General features: G+C 36.3%; 2 protein-coding genes across 2 annotated transcripts in view; both read left to right on the top strand.

Annotated features, from left to right (window-relative positions):
- The window catches only part of LOC105887360 (DNA dC->dU-editing enzyme APOBEC-3C-like), a 1,858-nt gene extending 1,289 nt beyond the window's left edge, over positions 1–569 (top strand). Inside the window, exon 2 of the mRNA XM_023515456.1 lies at positions 564–569. Coding sequence (XP_023371224.1) covers positions 564–569 — 6 coding nt within the window. The remainder of the gene's footprint in view (positions 1–563) is intronic.
- A 1,820-nt stretch (positions 570–2,389) lies between these two features.
- LOC100951262 (STAGA complex 65 subunit gamma-like) lies at positions 2,390–3,717 on the top strand. Its single transcript, XM_012807587.2, has 2 exons — positions 2,390–2,946; positions 3,027–3,717. Exons 1-2 carry the CDS (start codon positions 2,610–2,612, stop codon positions 3,287–3,289), a joined length of 600 nt encoding a protein of 199 aa, XP_012663041.1. The 5' UTR covers positions 2,390–2,609; the 3' UTR covers positions 3,290–3,717.
- Positions 3,718–19,963: the final 16,246 nt, after the last annotated feature.

Below are 19,963 nucleotides of genomic sequence, written 5' to 3'. Positions count from 1 at the left end.
AAAAGTAGCTGGGCATTGTGGCGGGTGCCTATAATCTCAGCTGCTTGGGAGGCTGAGGCAAGAGAATCGCTTAAGCCCAAGAGTTTGAGGTAGCTGTGAGCTATGATGCCATGGCATGCTACCTAGGGCAACAAAGTGAGATTGTCTCAAAAAATAATAATAATAATACAATTAAAAAATAAATAAATAAAACCCAAATATATAAACTACAAAAGAAAAGGATTGACAATATTGAATCTATTCCAACTGAAAATGAAAAAGTTCTGTTTACACAAGTCCCCATTTAAAAAAAAAAAAAAGATAAACCACTGACCTAGAGAGGATGCTGGCAGCATATGTCATTGACAAAGAATTAGCAACTAGAATTTTGGATCTTAATAATTAAGATTTGTCAAAAGACATGACTAAGAATCTAAAAAGGCAAGCCATAGGATAAGTCAGATGGCTTTTTTCCTTTTTTTTAAATTTCTTGTTGGGGATTCATTGAGGGTACAAGAAACCAGGTTTCACTGATTGCATTTTTTAGGTAAAGTCCCTCTTACATTCATGTCTTGCCCCAAAAGGTGTGACACACACAGAGACCCCACCCCCTCCCTCTGTCACTCTCTCTGCTAATCCCTTCCCCACTCCTCCCTCCTTCTTCCTCTCTCTGCTCACCCGCCCCCTTGTCATTAATTGTCCTCATATCAAAATTGAGTACATAGGATTCATGCTTCATTCTTGTGGTGCTTTACAAAGAATAATGTGTTCCACTTCTGTCCATGTTAGTACAAAGGCTGTAAAGTCTTCAATTTTTTTAATGCCTGAATAGTATTCCATGGTATACATATACCACAGCTTGTTAATCCATTCCTGGGTTGGGGGGAATTTAGGCTCTTTCCACCTTTTGGTGATTGTAAATTGAGCTGCAATAAACAGTCTAGTGCAAGTGTCCTTATGATAAAAGGATTTTTTTTCTTCTGGGTAAATGCCCAGTAACAGGATTGCAGGATCAAATGGGAGTTTGCTTGATCCTGCAAGCTAGAACTCAAACTCTAGCTTGAGTTCTTTGAGGGTTCTCCATACTTCCTTCCAAAAAGGTTGTATTAATTTGCAGTCCCATCAACAGTATAAAAGTGTTCCTTTCTCTCCACACCCATCCCAATATCTGAAGTTCTGAGATTTTGTGATATGGGCCATTCTCACTGAGGTTAGAGGATATAGTCTTGATTTGCATTTCTCTAATAATTAAGGACTCTGAGCATTTTTTCATATGCTTGTTAGCCATAAGTCTGTCTTCCTTAGAGAAGTTTCTATTCATCTCTCTTGCCCATTGATATATGGGATTGTTGGCTTTTTTCACGTGGATTAATTTGCTCTATAGATCCTTGTTATCAAGCTTTTGTCTGATTCAAAGTATGCAAATATCCTTTCCCATTGTGTAGGTTTGCTTTGGTTGTTGTCTCCTTAGCTGTACAGAAGCTTTTCAGTTTCATTGAGTCCCATTTGTTTATTTTTCATGTCGTTGAGATTGCCATGGCAGTCTTCTTCATAAAGTCTTTCCCCAGGCCTACATCATCCAGTGTTTTTCCTATGCTTTCTTTGAGGATTTTTATCATTTCATGCCTTAAATTTAAGTCTTTTGTACATCTTGAATCAATTTTTGTGAGTGGAGAAAAGTGCAGGTCCAGTCTCAGTCTTTTACATGTGGATAATCAGTTCTCCCATCACCATTTACTGAATAGGGAGTCTTTCCCCCAGTGTCTGTTCCTGTTTGATTTATTGAAGATTAGGTGGCTGTAAGATGTTAGTTTCATTTTCTGGTTTTCTCATTGATTCCAAATGTCTATGTCTGTATTTTTGTGCCGGTACCATGCTATCTTGACCACTGTGGCCTTGTAGTACAGCTGAAAGTCTGCTATGCTGATGCCCCTGGCTTTGTTTTTATTACTAAGAACTGCCTTAGCTATACTGGATTTTTCCTGGTTCCATACAAAATGAAGAATTATTTTTTCCAAGTCTTAAAAGTATGATGTTGGTATTTTAATACGGATGGCATTGAAATGGTATATTGCTTTGGGAAGTATAGACATTTTAACAATGTTGATTCTTCCCAACCATGAGAACAGCATGTTTTTCCATTTGTTAATATTTTCTGCTATTTCTTTTCTTAGGGTTTATAGAGGTCTTTCATCTTTTTTGTTAGTATTTAATTTTCTTTCAAGCTATGGTGAAGGAAGTTGTGTCCTTAATTAGCCTCTTGGTTCAAGACCAGCCTGAGCAAGAATAAGACCCTGTCTCTACTAAAAAGTAGAGAGCCTGAGACAAGAGGATGCTTGAGCCCAAGAGTTTAAGGTTGCTGTGAACTATGCTGATGCCGTGGCACTCTACCCAGGATAACAGATGGAAAGGGGGAACCTGTGACTGAACTCAGCTGGCACTCCTGTTGGCAGCTCCTCTACCAGGCGGTAGCCACAATCCTGGCCCACGCAGGCTTTGAATGTGCTAATGAAAGTGTCCTGGAGACCCTAACTGATGTGGCGCATGAGTATTGCCTTAAGTTCACCAAGTTGCTGAGATTTGCTGTGGATCAGGAGGCCCCGCTGGGACAGACTCCTTTCCCTGATGTTATGGAGCAGGTATTCCATGAAGTGGGTATTGGCAGTGTGCTCTCCCTCCAGAAGTTCTGGCAGCACCGCATCAAGGACTATCACAGTTACATGCTACAGATTAGTAAGCAGCTTTCTGAAGAATATGAAAGGATTGTCAATCCTGAGAAAGCCACAGAGGACACTAAACCTGTGAAGATAAAGGAGGAACCTGTGAGTGACATCACCTTTCCTGTCAGTGAAGAACTGGAGGCTGACCTTGCTTCTGGGGACCAGTCACTACCCATGGGAGTCCTTGGGGTTCAGAGTGAGCGCTTTCCATCTAACCTGGAGGTTGAAGCTTCACCACAGGCTTCAAGTAAGAGAAATAAACTTACTCTGATTCTGGAACATCTGCTGAACTCCATACTTTTTGCTTTTTGGAATCAAATTCTGGAGGTGCAGAGGTAAATGCTTCTCCTCTTTGGAATCTGGCCCACGTGAAAATGGAGCCTCAAGAGAGTGAAGAAGGCAATGTCTCTGGGCATGGTGTGCTGGGCAGTGATGTCTTCGAGGAGCCCATGTCAGGCATGAGTGAAGCTGGGATCCCTCAGAGCCCTGATGAGTCAGACAGCAGCTATGGTTCTCACTCCACTGATAGCCTCATGGGGTCGTCACCTGTTTTCAACCAGTGCTGCAAGAAGAGGATGAGGAAGATATAAAAAGAAAAAAAGAACATTTCCTATCTAGAACTACTACAGAAAACCTTGATGTATTAGAATTTGTTTCCATAAGCAGTGATTTAATTCTTATTCCTCATACAGGGGGCTTTCCTAATTTCAAAGGAACTGGATTTAACTAAACAAGGTTGCATTTTACTTTTGCAGCCAATTTTTATAATTTTTCACAACAACCAAGCCACTGTTCACAGGTGAAATATGCTGGTGTAGTAATCAGAAGACCAAAGGACCATCCCTGACTATTGTCTTTTCTGTGACTAAACGTGTTCCTTAGCTTCTCTATAGCCATTTCTCTTGCACACCAGAGAAGAATCATACCTCTTTGACCTCTGTTATAGAGATGAGAAGATTGAAGTGTTTGTTGTACTTCAAAACTGTATTTGAAAAGACAAGTAAATATATGCATATATGCCAATAAAAAAAAATTAGCCTCTCATCTTGGCTGTTAATGGCGTATACAAAGGTTACTGGCTTATAAACATTGATTTTATATTCTGAGACATTACTGTATTTTTTGATGACTTTCAGGAGTTTTGTGGTTGAGTCTTTGGAGTTCTCTAAGTATAAGATCATATCATGAGCAAAGAGAGAGAGTTTGACTTCTTCTACTCCCATTTGGATGCCCTTTCTTTCCTTCTCTTGCTGGATTATATTGGCTAGAACTTCCAGTACTATGTTGAATAGTACTGGCAACAGAGGACAGCCTTTTCTGGTTCCCATTCTAAATGGAAAAGCTTTCAGTTTTACTCCATTCAGTAAAACATTAGCTGTGGGTTTGTCATAGATCGCTTCAATCAGTTTAAGAAATGTGCCACCTATGCCTATACTCTTCAGTGTTCTAAGTAGAAAAAGATGCTGAATTTTATCAAACGCTTTTTCTGTATCTATCGAGAGGATTATATGGTCTTTGTTTTTGCTTCTGTTGATATGGCGAATAATGTTTATGGACTTGCATATATTAAACCAGCCTTGCACCCCGATATGAAACCTACTTGATCATGATGTATGACTTTTGTGATGATAAGCTGTAATCTATTGGCTAGGATTTTGTTGAGAATTTTTTCATATATATTCATTAGTGAAATCAGTCTGAAGTTCTCCTTTATAGTTGAGTCTTTTATGCTTTGGGTATCAGGGTGATGTTTGCTTCATAGAACATGTTGGGAAGATTCCTTTCTCCTCAATTTTTTGGAATAATTTCTGCAGTATGGGAATAAACTCTTCTTTGAAGGTTTGATAGAATTCTGCTGTGAAGCTATCTGGACCAGGGCATTTTTTTGTTGGGAGATTTTTTATTGTTTCCTTGATCTCAGTGCACGAAATTGGTCTGTTCAGGAGATCTATTTCTTCCTGGCTTAGTCTAGGGAGAAGGTGTGATTCCAAATATTGATCCGTTTCTTTCACATTGTCAAATTTCTGGGCATAGAGCGTCTCATAGTATTCAGAGATAATCTCTTGTATCTCTGTTGCAGGCAGAATGGGGACTGAAGATCACATCCTTGGCAGGGGAAGGCACCCTCAGAGAAAGGAAAAATTAAAAAGTAAGCTGAAAGAGTTGGAACAAAGAAAAGTCAGCTATTTTACCTTACCTAGCCCTTGCTAAATTTCTTAACTGAACAAGCTTCTGGCCCTTCCCAAAACTCTGGCCTACTGGGAATACAGTTTACACCAATACCCTGTTGAGTCTGTGAACACTCTGAGGAAGTAAATGGTCATAAAAGAGGTTATGACAGGACCTGGAATAGATACAATTTCTAGGTCTTTTCCTGCCCATTAAACAGACAAAACAGATACTCGTTGTGGAGATTTGCATTTGGCTGGGGGCTCGAACCCTGAGTTATGGGTAGGAAAGCTTAACACCCCTTATCGCAAAGGAAAATGCCTTTCTCCCACCAATTCCTCAGAAGAGATTAACACCAGTGGTGTTTTACTCCACAGTGAACTAGCAGAGTTTAACACCTCCATAGGAATCTGTGTGTGTGACTTCAGACAAGAGGCTTCCCCCACAGAAGGCTCAAGTTTCAGATGCTCCAAAACTGTTCAAATCCTTAAAGTTAATAATAACAATAGAAACTGATCACTCACTCAAAGAAACTACTGGCGTCTTTGTTACCTCCCTCAGCTTACCACCTGGGCAGATAGATTTCAATAAAAGTTGTGTAGAACAAAGACTCACCAGAGCCCACGAACAGGCGAATAGACGGAGATCCCCTGAGCTCCTACCTTTGAAAATTCTATTCTGTGTCTCACGTCTTTTTCTTTATCATTGTTCCTAAATTTATATTTCTTCAACCAGCCACACCAGTTCCACAGGTCTTAGCGGACCCTGCCCACAGGGCAGGACACAACACTCTGTGGCATCAGTTGTTATTCCCCTTTATCATTTCTGATTGAAGTTACTAGAGATTTTACTTTTCTATTTCTAGTTAGTCTGGCCAAAGGTTTATCTATTTTATTTATTTTTTAAAAAACCAACTCCTTGTTTCATTAATTTTCTGAATGATTCTTTTGTTTTCAATTTCATTAATCTCTGATTTAATTTGGGATATTTCTTTTCTTCTGCTGGGTTTAGGCTTAGATTGTTCTTCTTTTTCCAGTTCCATAATATGGCTTGTGAGTTTGTTGATACGCTCTCTTTCTGTTTTTTGGGTGTAGGCACTTAAAGGAATACATTCTCCCTTCAGGATTGTATTTGCTATATCCCATAGGTTTTGGTAGCATGTGTCTTCATTGTTGTTGTGCTCAAGGAAGTTAATAATTTCCTCTTTTATTTCTTCCTGCACCCAACTATCATTCAGCATAAGGTTATTTAATTTCCATGCCTTTGTGTAGGGTTGAACGTTTTTGTTGGAATTGATTTCCACCTTTAATGCCTTGTGGTCTGAGAAGATACAAGGTAAAATTTCAATTCTTTTGATTCTTAGGAGGTTTGCTTTGTGTCCTAGTATATAATCCATTTTGGAGACTGTTTCAAGGCCCAATGAGAAGAATGTATATTCTTTAGCTTTGGGATGGAGCATTCTATATACTTCTATCAAGCACAGTTATTCTAGGGTCTCATTTAAGTACTTTGTATCTTTGTTTAATTTCTGTTTAGAGGATCTTTCCAGCTCTGTAAGAGAGGTGTTAAATTCCCTGTTATTATGGTGCTATAGGATGTCATATTGCTCAGAATTAAGGACTGTTTCAAGAATCTGGGAGCATTTAATTTGGGTGCATAAATATTTAGAATTGAAATGTCTTCTTGTTGTATTTTTCCTTTGACCAAGATAAAGCATCCATATTTGTCTTTTTTGACTTCAGTTGCTTTAAATCCACTTGTATCTGAAAATAAGATTGCAACGCCTCTTTTCTTTTGAATTCCATTTGCCTGAAAAATTGTCTTCGAACTCTTAACTCTGAGTTTTAATTTGTCTTTTTAGGCTAGGTTTGTTTCCTGCAGACAGCAAAGGGAAGGCTTGTGTTTTTTAATCCAATCAGCCAATCTATGCCTCTTCAGTGGGGAATTCAAGCCATTAACATTTATTGAGATAATTGATAAGTGTTGTAGCATTCTATTCATCTTATTTTGTGAAAGTCCATTGCTTAGTTTTATCTTTTGCATCATTGTGGAAGCTAGGTTTTTCCCTTTAATTTCTGGGTGCTTACTTTGCTGATGGTCCATTGTGATGATTAGTGTGTTGAATAGGTTGAAGTATTTCCCGTGGAGCTGGTCTTTTGTGGCAAATTTCTTCAATGTTTGCATATCAGTAAAATATTTGATTTCTCCATCATTTTAAAAGCTTAGCTTAGCAGGATATAGAATTCTGGGCTGGAAATTGTTTTGCTTAAGTAGATTAAAGGTAGATGAACATTGTCTTCTGGCTTGAAAATTTTCATTAGAGAAGTCTGCAGTCACCCTGATGGATTTCCCCCTGTAGGTTAACTGGTGCTTATTCCTGGCAGCTTGCAGAATCTTTTCTTTTGTCTTAAATTTGGGCAGGTTTATCACAGTGTATCTTGGAGAAGCTCTATTTGAGTTGAGATGACCTGGGATCCGATATCCCTCTGAAGGGATTGTGATAGCATCTTTGGTGATATTTGGGAAATTTTCATTTATAATATTATAATATTATCTAGCATCCATTCTTCTGGGGCATTCTTCTTCCCCTTCTGGGATACCTATAACTCATATGTTTGAATGCTTCATGAAGTCCCATAATTCTGTCAGTGAATGTTTTGCTTTTTTTCTCTTTTTTCTGCCTCTTTAACTGTCTGAATTATCTCAAGAGCTTTGTCCTCTACTTCTGAGATTCTTTCTTCTGCATGCTCTAATCTGTTATTGATACTTTCTATTGCATCTTTAAGTTCCCTAATTGACTGCCCCAATTCTTCAGCTCTGCTATATCCTTTCTGTATTCTTTATATCCTTTATTTCTTATTTGATTCTGTTTTTGGATTTCCTTTTGTCTATTTTTCACTTTCTCAGCAATTTCCTTCACTGTTTTCATCATTTGTATTTTAAATTCCTATTCTGTCATTTCTAACATTTCTTTATAGGTGGAGTCATCTGCAGTAGCTACCTCATGGTCCCTTGGGGGCATTGTTCTTAACTATGTTTTCATGTTGCCAGGATTTTTCTGCTGATTCTTCCTCATGAGTGTTATCTTTTATCTGTTTCCTTGCCCTAATGCCCTAATTTTCCTTTCACTTCCTCTTGCTCTTTAAGTTACTGTGCCTCTGACCTAAGGTTTTGATGAGTTCTTTTGGTATAGGTCTAAAAGGATGAGAAGATTGAAAAGCAAGAAGGGAAAAATGACTTAAAAAAGGAAAATGAGAAAGGAGAGTGGGTGAGTAAAAGGGAATATTGACAAAAAGAAGAGAGGTACAGAAATAAGGAGACAGGAATAATAAAGGTATACAGTACAGTACTTTGACCCACACCTTAAAACACCCCTTCCTCTGGGGATGCTCGATTGGGTATTTCCCTTGAGGTCAGCAGCTCTTTGCCAGCCTGAGCAGACACGGTACCCCACCTCCATCATATAGAGAGGAAAAAAATACTATAAATCAAAATAAAAGAAACAGAAAATATTACAGGATAAAATTGAGGGGGAAACCAAATAACAGGGGCAGAAACACTAGCAAAAATGAAGTTCTTATTATTAAAGAGGGCAACAATGGAAAATTATATTTACAGTAGAAAAATGAAGAAAGAAAGAAAAGAAAAATCTAGGGGAAAAAGGTTGAAATTAAAAAAAAAAAACAAGAACAAAGTAATATATATATATGTCTGAATATTGTCTGGGCAACAGGTGATCTTCTAGGGTATGAGATGCTAATCACAAAGCTCATACAGCTGAATATGATGGAGACTGGAAGCCTGGGCTGACTTCTTTGCCCTCAGACCATGCAGGGTTGAAAGACCGAATCTCTCTTTAGCCCACTTAAAAGACACTTGAGGCTTCCCCAGGAAAGCACATGTCCCTGGGCTATCTCCTGAAGTGGCTGCCCTCTTATCAGTGTACCCAAACCAGTCCCACTCTATGCCCCTGATAGCCAAGGCTGCAAGGCAGCGCTCCTACTGCCGAACACTGAAAGCTCCACTCTTGCCCAGCATCTTAGTCCCAGCCTTTGGCACTTCTCACAGTCACTAGATCACTCGCCCAAGGTCTCCCAGCCCAGACTTGCTCTGCGTTCCTGAGGGCAGAGCCTGCAGGTCTCTCCCACAATGACTGCGCACAGTCCACAACTGAACAATGATAGCTCTGTTCCAGCCCAGCAGCTCAGTCCTGGACCCTGGACAATGCTTAAAGTCACCTGCACTCTCACCCAAGTTTTCCCAAGGTAATTCAACTGAGTGCCCAAGTCCAAAATAAACCAAAACAACCCATAGGGAAGGCCTTCCCTGTCTGCAATCTTGCTGCTGTTGTAGCTATAGCTGCAGCAGGCACCACAGTCTCAGATAAAAAGAACGCAACCACTTGCCACTTTTCCACTGCTTTTGTACACATCCTGGGGTCCAGAAGTCTCTCACTATCTCCCTGAGTCCCCAAGCGATGTTTCTGGGCAGAGCCCAGAAGCCAGAGGTATCTGGAGTCTTCTATCCCCAATCTCACCTGCCCGGTTGCATAGAAGCTTTTATTCTGCCTCCATCTTGCTCCTCCCTCTGAGTTCTAAATATCTAAAAAATAGATCATATCAATGTTTTTAAAAAATATATTGCATTCTTAGAAAAAAATTCAATTTATTAAGGCCATGTAATTTTAATAATAAAATCTTTTATAGATGTCACAAAAATGGAATATAGGTGCTATAATTCCAAAGGAAATAGTAGTATGTAAAATAAACCAGTATGTGTAGGGGAAAAAAAACCTGTATACTATGACCAATTAAGTTTGTTACAGCGATTTATTACTATAGCTTGCAGCTAATAGCTCAATATGACCTAATTTCTGAACAAGCATATCTCATCTCCTTACTATTCTTTTTTAAAATTACTCTGATTTTTCATAAACCTTTAAGCTTCCATAAAAAGTTAGAATCAGTTTGTCACATTCCCCCAAATATTCCAGTTGGATTTTAAATGGTATTCTATAACATGTAATATTAATCCAGCTTTATAATTCTGTTTTATCATACATTAATCTAGTATATCTCTCCATTCATTCATAGCTGCTTTTATGTTCTACTTAAGAGAGATCTAAAGCTTTTTCTATAAATGTTCTGTGAATTCTTCGTTAGGGTAATTTCTAATTACATTGTGGATCTTGTTGCTAATATGTTCTAGTTTTGATTGTATTTTCAAGTTGTATCTTACCATTTTGGAGAAATCCTTCTATCCACATCATTTGAGAAAGGTGATGGGGTTATCACTTTCCTTCATATTTTCTTTTTTATATATATTCAGTTGGCCTAAAGCTCTCCAGGGATCCTCAAACTTTTTTAACCAGTTCACTGTCCCTCAGACCGTTGGAGGGCCAGACTGTGGGCCCCGGGACAAGTTGGCTGCTAAGCAGGACAGGCACTGGCAACAAAAACACCTGGTGGGCCAGATAAATGTCCTCGGCAGGTCACATGTAGCCCACAGGCCACAGTTTGAGGATGCCTGTCTAGACCATAATGAACTTTTTCTACCACTATAAGTTGTATCCTTATTTTAATAACCACTGTGGAGGGAAATGCATATTATCTTGGTGTTCCTTAAGTGTAATATTAGCCATTGATTTGGGGAGTAAATATCCATTACCTATTTTCTAGTTAAGAAATACTCTACAATTTCTTATTGCCTATTTTTTGTAGAAATGTATTGGATTTATCAAATTCTTGCCTGCATGTATTGAAAATTACTTGACATTTTCCCCTTTTAGTTCAAAAGGCATTTAATTTCTTTTTTTTTTCATTCTTTCTTTTTTTTTTTTCTTAGAGACAGTCTCACTTTATCACCCTTGGTAGAGAGCTGTGGCATCACAGCTGACAGCAACCTCCAGCTCTTGGGCTTAGGCAATTCTCTTGCCTCAGCCTCCCAACTAGCTGTGACCATAGGCGCCCACTACAATGCCCAGCTATTTTTTGTTGCAGTTCGGCGGAGGATAGTTTTGAACCCGCCACCCTCGGTATATGGGGCCGGGGCCCTACTCACTGAGCCACAGGCGCTGCCCCGGTGTTTAATTTCTTTGGGGGATTTTTTCCAGTGTTGAACCATCTTTTAGCTTAGACACAATCCTTACTTAATTATGAGATATGTCTTTTTAACCACTGTTACATTTAGATCCCAAAATTTTATTTAGGATTTTTCAAAATGTGCTCATAATTTAAATCAGTCAATAATTTCCTTTTCTTTTATGATTTTTTTCTGGATACTGAGCAGTATTCTTTCTTTGTATTTTGTGTAATAAGATTATCTATTCCTTGAACGTTTGGAGAACTCATGTATTAAATTATCCAGATCTGAAGCTTTGGGAAAGAATATCTGTGGGTGAATGTAAGAGGAAAAGTAGAAAGATAAATGTATGATTTATTTAAAGACTTTTGGCCCACTCATATTTTCTACATTTTTTCAGATTGTCAAATGCATTTGCATATAGCTATTTATGAATGTTTATTATTTTAATGTCTGTATTATATTAAATTATAGATATTTAATATCTATATTGTAGCTCTGACTATTTTCCACTTTTATTCTGCATTTGTTTATTTACATATTTTCTTATTTTTATTAACCTCTTTTAAAATTTGTCTTTCTAATTGGTCTTTTCAGAGAGTCAGTTTTTTGTTGTTAGTTTAAATCAATTTCACTTGTGTTGCTCCTGCAGGTCATTCACTTCTGCCTTTTTTTTTATTTCTTTCTATGTTTTGGATTATGTTCCTAGCTTCTTGAGTTGAATACTCAGCTTATTCATTAACATTCTTTTGTTTTCTGGTAAACATATTTAAATGTATAAAACTTCCTTTATAGACTTCTTTCCACATACATTCACTTGTACTTTCATCATCATCATTTTCATTCAGCTAGAAGTATTTTGTAATTTATCATATGGTTTTTCTTTACTAAAAGAGTTATACATGGGTCTGACAATTTCATGAATCCATCCTAGAAGAAGTACTGTATACCTCACTTCTAAAAATCACTACAGTCACCTTTGAAGTACACCCTTTGGGAAGCCATGCACCCACACCAGTGCCTAGCTCTCATTCAAAGCAAATTTGGAACTTTTTTGGGGGGGGGGAATGGCTATGAGAGTTGTATTACCTACCCTGGATGCCCTGAATGTCATCAAAATGTCTTCCTTTTAATATTTCCTTTATCTTCAGGGAAAGAAAAAAGTCATTGGGGGCAAGATCAGATAAGTAGGGAGGGTGTTCCAATACAGTTATTTGTTTCCTGGCTAAAAACTCCCTCACAGATAGATGTGTGAGCTGGTGCATTGCCATGACACAAGAGCCATGAGGTTTTGGAAAAATGTTTAGGTCATTTTCATCTAACTTTTTTGCACAGCTTTTTCAGCACTTCCAAATAATAAACCTGGTTAACTGTTTGTCAGTTGGTACAAATTTATAGCAATCCTTCTTATATAAAAAAAAAAAAAATTGGCAACATCATTTTGGCTCTTGATTTGGACTGACAGACATTTTTGGCCATGAAGAATTGGCTGACTTCCATTGTGCACTTTGAAGGTTTTGTATACTGCATTCTCTTCATGACTTTATCCTCATAAACATGGACTGACATGTCCCCAATTTCACTTCCTCACTTGCCAAGTTTAACAAGAAGTTTAATTTTGTTCATTGCTCTAATTCAAGCTCTGACATTCTCACGACGATACACAAAGCACAGAACAATAATAATAATGTCACTCAGCAAGGAACAGGAATATGAAACACTGATATACCAAGGTTCTGAAACCTTACTGAGTTATTTGGAGTGTGCTGCTAGCGTAAACACACAGTGGCAAGTTCATAAACTTAATTTTCAGACCATGGATAGTAGTAGTTTTTCCAGACAATTCCAAATTTATTGGCTGTTTATAAATATTGCTCTACATTTTTAATTTTATTGCATTTATTAATAGAGATTAACTGAAGCTTCCTTCAAAACCTAGAACATGGTGAATTTTGTAAAGAATTCATGTGTTCTTAAAAAGAACATATATTCTGTATTTATTGAATGTAAAATTATCTCTAGTTACAAATATTAAAGTTTAAGCTTAATAATATTATTCAATTAGCCTTTTATTGCTTGCTTAACCTATCAGTGTTTAATAAAAAGAGTATAATAAAGTCTATAATTACTGATTTCTGCATTTCTTTGCTTGAGACTATCCATTGTGTTGCTCTATATATTTCAAAGCCATTGTTAATGTAAAGATATTCAAATGTGTTACATCTTCTTAAATTACTTTTTTATACCAACATATAGTGTGCCTCACTTAAACTGTATTTTGTCTAAGACTAAAATTGCCTCCTGTTCCTATTTATCTGCTACATCTTTTCTCTTCCATTTTATTTGAATAAATAAATAGATTTTACCTTATGTGCTTGTTTGTTTGCTTGTTTTTAATCCAATCTGAGAGTCTATCTTTGTATGTGAATTTATCATATTTCTATTTGCTGTAATGCATTGTTATATATAGTATAAATATTCATTTTTGCATCTTATTTCATGTTTTTAATCTAAATTGTAATTTGTAATACAGAGCATTCTACTTTGTTACCTTTCATTGAGCACATAGAATTATATCATTGTATTTTCTGGATTGAAGGCTATATGTTATATTTTTGTTCTTCAGGTAGTTACAGTAAATTACTAAGATTAATATTTATGTTTATTTTTACCAATCCCTTTTGAAATTTTCTCAGTATTTAGATTTTCTCTCCTCTTCTTTCTGTACTATTGTCCAACCTTACCATTTTTTTCTCAAAGCATTAGCATTGTTGAGTGCAATAGTTCTCAAAGTGTGGTCCACAGCCATTTGAAGTTGCCCAAGACACTTGTAAAGGACATACAAGGGTAAATTATTTTCACAATAATCTTAAGTACTTATTTGACTTTTACTTTGCTTCTTTCATGAGTATATGGCAGATTTTTCCAGAGGCCACATAACATACATCACAATACACTGTATGCATAAGAAGGGATAAGAATCTAGCTATTTCTAATTATTTTAGACATTGAAAAGATTTGAAATATCATAAACAATGTCAATCCTTCATTTTTGTGCTTTTATTTTTTATTGATAAGACATGTCTTTGTGTTAACATGAAATGGGCTTATTACTTATTAATAAATAAGCTTATTGCTTATTAATGCTTATTAATAAGTATTTTAATTTTTCTGTTTCAGTTTCTAATATGATAAATATTTATGGACATAACACACATAAACAAAAGTTCCTTGGTATTCTCAACAATTTTGTAAAAGTAGATTGATCTTCTGACCAAAATGTTTAAGAAATACTAGATTAGAACTTTGTTTCCTAATTTTTGAGGCATGCAATTTTTAAACCATCATTTGTAGACAATGATTAAACATACTAAGGTATTCACTTACATTCCATTGGTAATTATTGAAATGTTTCCTTCAAGAGTGCTTTGAAATAATGTGTCTGAGTAGTATTGTGAGGCATTTTAATCCTGATTTTTTTTACAGTATCTTATTTATTTGATTATTTTCACAAATACAAAATTCTAGACCCAAATTATTTCTTGAACTCTTCATTGTCTCCTTTCACCTAGCATTTGTATCAATCCAATTCTTGTCCTATAATTTATGTCATGCAAATTAGAACCAAAAATATTAATGTTGTAGAAAATGAAAATATTCATAAACACATAAAAGATATAAAAGGTACTCAAAATTATCACAAAAAATTATCTCTAGTTGGTATGAGTACATGAATTTTGATTCTTTCTTAAGATTCTCTGGAGTTCCTAAAGTTTATAAAATGATCATATGTTACTTTTTAATCAGAAAATAATAAATTTCTTTACAACTTTTCTGGATCAGTGCAAAAAATGGAAAAGAGGAAACTACATTATTTGTTTGGAGATTATCATGTGTCACATATTCTGTATTGTATCATTTTAAACTTTATGTTATTGAAGCATCACATGAACATTGTAAAATAAATATTATTGAGCCTATATCTTTGTCATTCCCTACAATTGAGATTTTGTATGTTTTTAGTCTAAAGTATGTATTTTCCCTTTCATTCACAAAATGAAAAATTGACTGGATCATTATTTAAAACAATTTTTTGGAAACATAGTTATTCTGAAAGTAATAATTTTAGAGGTTGTATTTTCTATTGGTTCTTCTCTTAATGTAACAGTACTGTTTTTGGTAAGTCATGATAGTGTTATACTTATGCCCCACCCCCCAAATGGAAGTTTTATAATACATTGTAAATGACTGGGCTGTAACTGTTAAAAACACCATTTTGTATCCATCAAACCTATAATTGTTATTGTGTAAGTGAATGGAAAAGGAAATAGGAAAGAAAATCAATAACCCCACAAATGTTAATAGAACTTAAACCAAATCAATTTTTAAAATAGCAATGAATGACAAAATGGGAGAAATAAATTCTGATTTGTGTATATATGGCTCATATTTATGTTCATTTATATATAGGATCATAAGACTGACAAAGAAAAGTGATTACAGCAGCAGAAACGTAGCAAAAACTTCTTACATGTCAAAGCAAACTTAGGAAATTAGCAGCTCTAAGACAGAAATGAAGGTTGGTAGACTCTTCAAGAGCAATCTTTACATGATAATTAGGCAGTGAAATGCATACTGAAGAGGAACAAAATCAGAAAATAAATTCCCTCACTCAAGTGTCAATGTGTATTGCACATTACTAAAGGAAGTACAGGCAAAAGAATAATTTCTTGGAGTAAAATTGAGCAGCCTTAAATCCAAAGCTCATGTTCTATTCCTGCTAAGAACCTGAGTCATTGTTTTATCTCAGTTAAGTAAGTCATTTTGCTCCTTTATGCCTCAAATTACTCCTCTATAAAAAGCCATACTTTCAGCATTCTTACAGGCCATCCCATCACGCCTCTTCTTTATCTACTGAGTGCCGGATATCAACCCAGGAAGCAAATTTAGGAATTAATTCAGAAATAAAAGCTCCAACTTCAAAATATAAAAATAAAGATAGAACATTATGAACAAGCTAACTCTGGAAATTCTGAGCTGTGTATTTCATTTCAGTCATGAATATGATTAGACACAATCTTTAGGAAGTATTAATTACTGTTGTTCAGATTTAACATAACCTATGTTGAAATTTGATTTTATTGTAGCTACAGGGAGAGTATTATCATCCTCTACCCCATGGGGAAAAGTATCATATTTAGTCCCAATTAATTTCTTAATTTTCTTTAATTTTGCTTTCATTATTTGACAGTGTTCCCCCCCCAACTTAAGCTCCTTATAAATGAAAAAAAAAAAGATTTTGCATGTAATGAAAATAACTATTAATTAAGAAGAAGAAACACAGCCTATATCAAGTGTTACAGCTAGGCAGGCAGTTTACATATTGTCAACAAATTTAATCCATAAAGTAGCCACATGCCATATACATCAGGTTACTGTAGTAAATAACTGAAGAACATGATAATAGAAAAAGATTAAATAACTTGTCTTTAGTTACAGAACAAATCCATGGCACTACCTGGAATTATGTCTATATCTCATTGACTTCAACCCTTCCCTGTGTGTATTTTCTATTCTGTGCTATGCATGGCATTATCTCTGATTCAATTCAACTCCATTCAGCAAATACTTATTGAACAGCTACTATGTGCCAGCTACTACTTTAAGCACTGGGAAAACATTACTTTCATTCACAGATAAAAATCTCTTGCTCTTGGGAGTTTCACTCTTCGTACTTATTAACTCCATATCCCTGGGCAGGTGACCTTACTTCCTTGAGCATTCATTTTCTTCATCGATAAATTAGATATAAAAATATTTGCTCATTTATATGATAGAGAAGATATAAGGATCAAAGATGGCACCTCAAGTTAAAACACTTTAAAAGCTATACAGCACCCTCTATAATAATATGTAAAGAAGTGTCTCATAACTGTTCAACTGTAGATCTATGATGAAGAAAAACTTTATATTCATAAATTCTTCTTTTCATTAGTCAGCATTGCCTCTTTGATAGCGTTGTTTCATATCAATTTAAAATAATACCCTTATATAAAAAAGGACAGTTTACTTTTATCACATGTACTTCAAATCTTAAAATATAAGACCCTCAATTTGTTGAAAGTTAAAGAAAAATCTAATTTTGGTAAGTGCAACAGTTGTTTGCAATGAAGAACACTTCAGTGCTATCTGCATATTTTTATACATCCATAAACATAGCAGAAATTATATTTGATATTAAATCCTAACTTCCCTAATATTCACTCACATCTGCTTACATCTTTCAGTTTCTGTTTCCTTTTCTGTCCAGGATGAGTGATTAGTACTGTAATAAAATAACTGTTAGTACAATTATTAATAATCGTAAGCCATTATTTCTAAAAGGCAATTACTAGCTTTTAAAATTATTCATGTCTTAGACAGTGTGTGATTCAGTAGGTTTGGAGATGGGGGTGAGTGTGTGCATCAGGATATGCTACTGGAGCTTATGGTCTGGGTACCAGACTTTGAAAATCACTGGCCTATGTTTTAAGAGATTTTTAAGAGATAGGATGATTTGTGGGGCAATTTTCCAGTGCATATTTGGATCCTGTGACTAAGAACATAAAACTATACCATTCATCCATTCTTTGTCTTAAACATCATAGAATAGGGATAGAAATTCAATAATGCTACTCAGTTTAGCCATCACAGTTTGTCTTGAGCAATGTCATTGGCTAATTGAGAGATAGACCTCTGGAGTCAGAACTGGTTTCAAACATGATTTTCAGAAAATCATTCCTGGCTTGGCGCCTGTGGCTCAAGTGTAGGGTGACCAGATTTTAACATTTGTAAAGCAGGACAACGTGGGGGGGTGTCGGGGGGTGTGTCAGGGGCATGGGGGGGCGGGCCAGGGCAAGGACTGACAATGCAAACTTCGATAAGCAGTTCTCAATAATCACTTCTCAACAATTATTGGTTATTATTACAGTTTAACATTATAAAATTAACAAAAATAATATAAAACTCATATTCTGGCGAAATAGCCACATGGCAGCTGAAACCGTATTTTCCTTTCCTGTTCTCCCGCCAGTTCGTGCATTCTTTCCAAAAATTGGGACTTTTTTAAAATGCCGTGGGACATGGGACAAATTGTTGAAAAGCAGGACGTCTGGTCACCCTACTCAAGTGTCTAAGGCGCCAGCCACGTACACCCAAGGTGGCAGGTTCTAATCCAACCCAGGCCCGCCAAACAACAATGATGGCTGCAACCAAAAAATAGCCAGGCTGTTGTGGCGGGCGCCTGTGGTCCCAGGTACTTGGGAGGCTGAGGCAGGAGACTCGCTTGAACCCAGGAGTTGGAGGTTGCTGTGAACTGTGATGCCATGGCACTCTACCCAGGGGGATAGCTGGAGGCTCCTGTCACAAAAAAAAAAAAAAGAAAAGAAAAGAAAAGAAAAAAAGGGGGAAAAAAAAAGAAAATCATTCCTGAGGGTAACAAGTGTAAGATGGAAGGGAAGAAGTGCTCAAGTCTGATGTCACTGAAGAACTATCATAGAATTTCTGAGCTTACTGTCTCTTGATTCTTCTTACGTGAGAAAAGTAAACCCAAATGGGCAAGCCACAGCTGTGGGGCTTTTTGCTGCATGACTCTTATCCTTGGATCCCAGCCTTCATGATGACAGCAAACCCAAACTATCTCAAAAGGAGTGAGCCTGAAACTGGACCCACACCTTTCACCTCTAACAAAAACTGACTCTCACTGGATAAAAGATTTAAACTTAAGATATGAAACTATAAAGATTCTTGGAGAGAGTGTAGGGGAAACCCTTGAAGAAATTGGCCTGGGAGAATATTTTATGAGGAGGAAACCCCTGGGCAATTGAAGCAACACCAAAAATACATTACTGGGATCTGATCAAACTAAAAAGCTTCTACACAGCCAAGAGGACAGTAAGTAAAGCAAGCAGACAGCCCTCAGAATGGGAGAGGATATTTGCAGGTTATGTTTCTGACAAAGTTTTAATAACCAGAATCCACAGAGAACTCAAACTTGTTAATAAGAAAAGAACAAGTGATCCCATTTCATTGTGGGCAAGAGACTTGAATAGAAGCTTCCTTAAAGAAGACAGGTGCATGGCCTACAAACACATGAAAAAATGCTCATCATCTTTAATCATCAGAGAAATGCAAACCAAAATCATGTTGAGATATCATTTAACTCTTTATCTAAGAGTAGCCCATATAACAAATTCCCAAAACTATAGATGCTGTCGTGGATGTGGAGAAAAGGGAATACTTCTGCACTGCTGTTGGGAGTGCAAGCTAGTATGTTCCTTTTGGAAGGAAGTTTGGAGAACACTTAGGGATCTAAAAATAGATCTGCTGTTTAATCCTATAATTCCTCTACTAGGTGTATATCCAAAAGACCAAAAATCATTTCACAACAAATATATTTGCACCAGATTGTTCATTGCACCGCAATTCATAATTGCCAAATCATAGAGGAAGCCCAAGTGCCCATCGACCCATGAATGGATTAATAAATTGTGGTATATGTATACCATGGAATATTATGCAGCCTTAAAAAAGATGGAGAATTTATCTCTTTTATGTTTACCTGGATGGAGCTGGAACATATTCTTCTTTGTAAGGTATCTCAAGAATGGAAGAAAAAGTTTCCAATGTACTCAGTACTTTTATGAACTCAATTTATATTTACTCACACTTTCTTATGAAGGATAGATCACAACTATAGCCCAGGATGAAGGAGATAAGTGGAGGGGGAAGTTTTGTTAGAGGGAGGGCAAACAGTGGGACCACACCTATGGAGCATATTACAAGGGTACAAGTCAAATCTATTAAGTATAGAACATAAATGTCTTAACATAATACTCAAGTAAATGAGGTGAAAGCTATATTAGTTAGGTTGATGTAAGCACTCGAAATTGTATAAAAAATCAACATACTGTACCCGACAAATGCATAAATGCATTCGTAATCTATGTGTATATGACTTAATAAAAGGAAAAAAG

This window comes from Otolemur garnettii, unplaced genomic scaffold (assembly GCF_000181295.1).
Source record: "Otolemur garnettii isolate 467f Iridium unplaced genomic scaffold, OtoGar3 scaffold00072, whole genome shotgun sequence".
Taxonomy (NCBI): domain Eukaryota; kingdom Metazoa; phylum Chordata; class Mammalia; order Primates; family Galagidae; genus Otolemur; species Otolemur garnettii.
The sequence above is the reverse complement of the archived record's forward strand: the minus strand, read 5'-3'. Positions and strand labels throughout refer to the sequence as shown.

Coding starts and splice junctions, on each gene's coding strand:
- LOC100951262 (XM_012807587.2), top strand. CDS start 2,610: ATGGAGCAGGTATTCCATGAAGTGGGTATTGGCAGTGTGCTCTCCCTC. Junction 2,947..3,026: donor AGCTTCACCACAGGCTTCAA/GTAAGAGAAATA, acceptor CAAATTCTGGAG/GTGCAGAGGTAAATGCTTCT.